This window comes from Lycorma delicatula, chromosome 5, assembly GCF_047948215.1.
Source record: "Lycorma delicatula isolate Av1 chromosome 5, ASM4794821v1, whole genome shotgun sequence".
NCBI classification, from domain to species: domain Eukaryota; kingdom Metazoa; phylum Arthropoda; class Insecta; order Hemiptera; family Fulgoridae; genus Lycorma; species Lycorma delicatula.
In genome coordinates this window covers 67,506,740-67,512,739 of record NC_134459.1, presented here as the reverse complement: position 1 = coordinate 67,512,739, position 6,000 = coordinate 67,506,740, and the positions used below count along the sequence as shown (strand labels likewise).

Genomic DNA, 6,000 nt, shown 5'->3' with positions numbered 1-6,000 from the left:
TAACAACCCTTTTAATCTACACACACAAGAGGTAAAAATTTAAAAATGTTGCCCTTTAATGAAGGATGATTAAAGAGCGTCGGTGACAATTTTGTGTATAGCATAAATTTTTTTTAAATTTATATGAAAATGCACATATTTATATAGCCTATGACACTCCTGGTAATGTAAGGATTCCAATGCGGGGTCATGTGTAAATCAGTTCAGCAATTGAGCTCCTAGGATGAGACAAATACATTGTGTACACCCTAAATATATTAATTTCTTTTTGGGCAGTTGTATAAAAACACTAGTAGTAAAACAACTTCACAAACATGAGATATGAAGTTTTCAAAGCGTTAAGATGCGAGTTATTCAATAAGTGAACTGGAAAGTGTGACGAATCTTATTTAATACTAGATGATCTGTCTAACCAGAACCGAGACCCTCGAGGCTCAGGCTAGCCCAGGAAAATCCCGAAACCAACTATGTGCCTACCCTATTGTCACAGAGCTCATTTTGTTTGCCACTCCCAATTTTCCAGGAGGATTGGCACCCTGGACTTGCATAGAGCTTGCTTCAATTGCCATATTTATGCCATGGTGGTAGAAATATAATAGTGAAGTAAAAGGATTAATCTATTTTATCCTTAATGAATATCTTTAATTCACTTCACCCTTCATGGGGAAGAAATAATGAATATTTTTAGTATCTTCATCTTCAAAGGAGCTATTTTTTTTTTTTTTTTTTGGAATGAAATATATTTACAGTTACAAAATTTATGTACAGTTTTTACGAGATGAAATATACCTTTTCAGTGTGCCAAAAAACTTGGTTGTGATTGATCAATTAGTTTTTTGTTTTTCTTGAACAAACAAAAATCTTCTTCCTCTTTATATTACGGTGTAGATTGTTTTATTTTATTTAATGTAAATTTTTTAAAATGATTAATTCAAACTATTCAGTTCAAACCCAACTCGCACAGTAATAGAAGCTCACAGTTCATTAATTCAATTCATTAAAGTTAGTGTTTCAACCAGGAAATTTTTACTATTTTATATATATATATATATATATATATATATATATATATGTGTGTGTGTGTGTATGTATGTATAGCCTGTGATATTTCCGATAACGTAAGGATTCGAAAGGGGATCATACATCTAAATCGGTTCAGCCGTTGAGTTGCTACTGTGAACAAACACACGTACATACTCCCTAAATACATTACACTCCTTTTTAGGCAGTTGTACAAAAAGGACTATATTTTAACACATCCTTAGTAGTATTAAGTATTAAATATAAACACAACAACAATAGAATAAATGGCTAAATACAATTTAAAAACAACAGGATTTTCAACCATATTCTTAACTTGTAACTCAAAATAAACCGCCATTATTATTAACGGCATATTTAGAACAACTTCACCAGCCACTGAAGATGTGTAAGGAAGCTGATATGACATGATGTGAGTTTTTAAAAATACTGTTTAAAAAATTTAGTTCTGTTTGTCGTTAAAAAATGACAATTTTTAACAATTCTACACTTATGTTGTGAAATATTAACTTTTCTTTCTTAAGTTCTATACAATATACATGCATTCAAAAATAATTTATGTATTTTTATTATCTGTATAGTACTGGTGTGTTTATAAGTAGTATAAGGATTACTGTAGATGGAGTTGTATCTTATATTAAATTTTTAGCATAACCGTAGAATCTTTTAATAGTATGTAATTTGGAATGTTACTTGCACTGTACTTTGTGCAGGTTCGTACATGACATGTTAGGTTCGTCTGCTTATACTACTTTTGTTGATGGTGAAATTTGTACGATCTAATGTTTTGATTGTTTTATTATAATTCTTTTATTATTAAATGTTAGAAAATGTATAATAATTAGTCTGTAATATGTGTGTGTTAAAAATGCAAATACAATGCTTTTACTAGTTAATATTCATTTTTATGGGGTGGTTATAATGACATTTACGTATACTTCGTGATGTTTTTATGAAATATCAGTGTATTACAGTGATGCGAGATTTCAGTTCTACGCAATATGCTTAAGCATATTAAGCTGTATTAAATGTTTCTTTTAAGATAGTATGTCGGAGTGTATGCATCAGTAATAATGAAGTCAATTTTTAAATCTGTCCGGTAAGTATTGATGTACTGTGTACAGTTAAATTTTTCACTTGAAATGTCATCTCCGACAGTGGTCTATACTTAACAGCGGATAGGACTAATTTAATGTATTTTACGTTCTTTAGAATATGGAGTAGTTTAGAAAATCTATTTGAGATTGCTTTTAATTAGTTTTAAGAAGGCGCTTGCCGGTTCCTTAATCCTGTGTTTCTAATGTTAGAAGACTGGCTTAATCTGATTTTTGTTCTAAAGAATACCAATAAGTTCTTTTGCATATATAAAAATAATCATGAATTTGACATTAGTTTATTTAATACTTAATTACCTGAAAATTATTACAATTGTATGTGCTTCTCCATTGTGTACCCGCAGTTTTATAAGTCGGCAATTGCGTTTAGAGATTCTTATCCATGTTGAAGAATCAGAGTTGGGTAAAGTGCTAAGCAATTGCTTGGTCAAAGTTTTGGTACTTATGATTACGTTAATGGCAGAAAAATTGAAGCTTAGCGTAAATTAATTGTCGGAAATGCAAAATAAACCATAAACTAAACTTAATAGTTGTCAAGAGTTAAAATTTGAGTAGTCAGCTGTTGAAGATGACAGGTGGTGCTTTTTGTGAAGTGATTCTCTGTTGTACACATAACTAATACCAAGGAACTTGTGGTGTAGTCTCTCTGTAGTGTATGTATTTCCATTTAAATATAGATTCGGCCAAGTGCCCTATGTGATTGTGTTTATTTTATTTCCATACCTTGGATTTTACCCCTAACATCTAACCTAAAACCTCTCTCTCTACAGAATTCTAACCTTAACCTTAACTTAATCCCATCCTCTCTCCACAGAACAGATTAGCATCTGAACAGGTAGCTATAATTCACAAAACTGATTGCTAATTGACTTAGAGCATGATAACATGGCGTGAACCTTGACCTTGCATGCCTCAAGTGGTGCCCAAATGTGCTTTCTAACATTTTGATTTTGTGTCTTTTTAATCATAATCAAATCTACAATGGTATATTACAGTATGAACAAAATTGAAGATGATCAAGTAGTTGGTCAGAATTACCATTTTAACTACTATGTTTTGTGGTATGTCATTAAATAATAATTTTGCTTTGTTATATAACAATGCATTTCTTATGTGTACTGTATGTATTATTCTGTGAGTGATAGATAAATAACATTTTATTTCTTTAACAGTTTTATATATTGTGTTACTGTCATATTAATTCATTTGATGTATGGAATTTTACTGTTATAAAAAATGGTGTAATTACATTTCCTCAATACTGTGAAATTCTACCTACAAAAGAAAATTTGCAATTTATTGTAGGTATACAATACAGATGATATATTATAATGTATCAAAAATGTGCATGACTCCAAAGTTTAGAGGTTAGATACAAAGTGTGTCATATATCACCAAATATAAATTAAAGAGGTGATGCTGGTTATCTTAACTAGTACTCATATTTCTATACTGCTGTGTGTTATTTTTGTATTTAGATGCAACATTAATATATACGTTATCATTTACATTTAAACTTTTTCTAAAAAACCATAGTTTTTTAGACTTTTTTTATTGTTTGTGGTAAAAATTAACATGTCTTCCTAATGATCTATAATTTTAAGAATGAAGTATTGAAAACAGTTTTTAATATTTTTCTAGTATAAATAAAAGCACCACTCAAAAATGTCCTTTAGTTGTATTAGAGACTGATGAAGTTATAGTAGGGAAATTAGTAGAAGCTTTATGTACCCACTTTTCTTACAACTTAAAGATTGCATAGACGAGTCAATAAACGTATAATGTTATGCTTTTAATATTTATTCTTGAATTTTGTTTCTGTATACATAATGATTAATTTAATATTATTATTATTTACCCGTGCTGTCTTTCTAACTAATTTAAAAAAAATTTATTAAAAAAATATTGTATTGTTTCAGCATTTTATTTTATCACTAGATAATTTTAGTTCTACTGCAACTTAAACATGACTTATTTTTATTAAAACTGAATTTTTCTTTTTAGGTATTATATAAAGTGGAATTATGCCAACATGAAGCTTTGTATTCAGTCATTGTTTGGTAACTGTCATTTAAACCAAAGTTATGCCGCTGATGTTTGCATGGAACCAATTATTTGGTTTGTGGACAACTTCGCAACATTTTTAGGACCTGTAAGTGTTCAGTTTCATTTCAGATGATATCTTATTCTATTCCTTTAACTTCTTTACAATGTAGGTAGTTCTTATTTGTTTTTTGTTACTCAACATTTAATTATGAAGAGCAAAAGTATTTTTTTTTAGGAATGGCTAGACGCTTTTAAAAATTCTAGAAGAGATTTTACGTAGAATAAAAAACAGTTAATTTTTAAATAAATTACTAGATATCATGTTTTTTTAAAAATCTTATAGTTATTTATTTACCAAATATTACTGAAAACACAAAACATCTATGTTATAACTCGGACATTATTTGCAAAATTTTTTTTATGCCTACAGATCATTGGTTCCCAACTTTTTTGAATCGGAGCCCACTTTTTCAGTGAATTATTTATTAACATCCCCTTGGGTAAATTCTAATCTTAAATCGCTGCTTTCCATTATTGTCGATATTTTTTAGTAGACTAGTGCCCATGCTAAATCCTCTTTCCGCTAGATATGATGATATGACTGCAATAAAAAACTTCTATGATGCAGGATATAGTTTTGGAATTTAACTTTTTAGACAACATTCTTGATATCTATTTTTTAATATCAGTTTCAACTTTTAGATAATTTTCAAAGTTCTAGATCCCATTCTGGAATGGTCACATTGAGTAAATCCAGAAATTTCTTCCAATGCTTCTAAATGCTGGTTATAAACCACAACATCTTCAGTTGTTTCTATTGAAGAAAGATTTGGAAACTGATAAAATTTTCATGAATCCAAATTTTGTTTGTACTGAGCAAGTTTTGACATGAATGCAGAAATAATTGCTTTTGTTTTGATCAAATTCAAATCATTTCCATGCATTTGTAGATTCATTTCATTAAATTTGTTGTATAAGTTTGTCAGATTAGCAGTATCACTCTTAAATTTCAATAAATTCTCTCTTAATGAATCATCTTTGTTTCCAAATTAATGTGTAATTCATTCAAAGAGATTGTAAAATTGTACCCTTTGACAACCAACAAACTTCTCTGTGCAATAGTAAATGATTCAAGTCTTCATCATTTTCATCGCATAGCTTTCTAAATAATCTTATTATCAAGATTGCTTCTTATCTATATAACTGCTGTAAATAAATACTATAGTGAGTGATGAAAGGGATCACTAAGATTTTTTGCAACCAAATGTCAGTAAATCACACAATGCATGGCAACTACAGTTGGTGCCACTTTATTCAAATATGAAATCAATGTACAGAAGCATCCAACTATTGCCGGCCGGTACACCATTGATTGCAACAGGCAATGTGTTTCTGAGGAATTGCTTTTTCTTAAGACTAAATAGTGTTCCAATAGGTTAAATATTGATTTTCTTTACTGTCTATTTCTAATGTTCTTGCAAATAATATTTCTGAACATACGTTCTCATTTTTTATAAAGTGAACATATGCCAGAATTAAATACTTATTTTGATAAAGTATATTCATTCAGCATAGAGAAAACTCGGTAGTCTTCAAAAAATGAGTTAGTGAACCCTCCACATTCTCAGACATTTTGTTGATTCGTCTCTGCTCTGTATTATTACTCAATGGGATTTTTTAATAATATCAAACGGTGACTTACACAGCACAGTATGCAGAAACTCAGTCACTGCTACAGTGTCAATTCTTCACCAGTAGCGTGTAATTTTTCCGATCTAACAATGAGCAAGGAAATGTA

General features: G+C 29.6%; 1 protein-coding gene across 6 annotated transcripts in view; it reads left to right on the top strand.

Moving 5' to 3' along the window:
* The first annotated feature begins 1,429 nt into the window (after positions 1-1,429).
* The window catches only part of LOC142325057 (palmitoyltransferase ZDHHC16B), a 53,073-nt gene continuing 48,502 nt past the window's right edge, over positions 1,430-6,000 (top strand). For 5 of the 6 annotated variants that reach the window (XR_012756480.1, XR_012756481.1, XR_012756478.1 and 2 more), the window contains exons 1-2: positions 1,761-2,140; positions 4,161-4,308. Coding sequence is in view for 2 of the 6 variants with exons in the window: in XM_075366359.1 (XP_075222474.1) it covers positions 2,115-2,140; positions 4,161-4,308 (174 nt within the window). In the remaining 4 variants the exon portion in view is untranslated. Of the gene's footprint in view, positions 1,454-1,760; positions 2,141-4,160; positions 4,309-6,000 lie in introns of those variants that run through there. The other variant, XM_075366358.1, reaches the window with a different exon arrangement.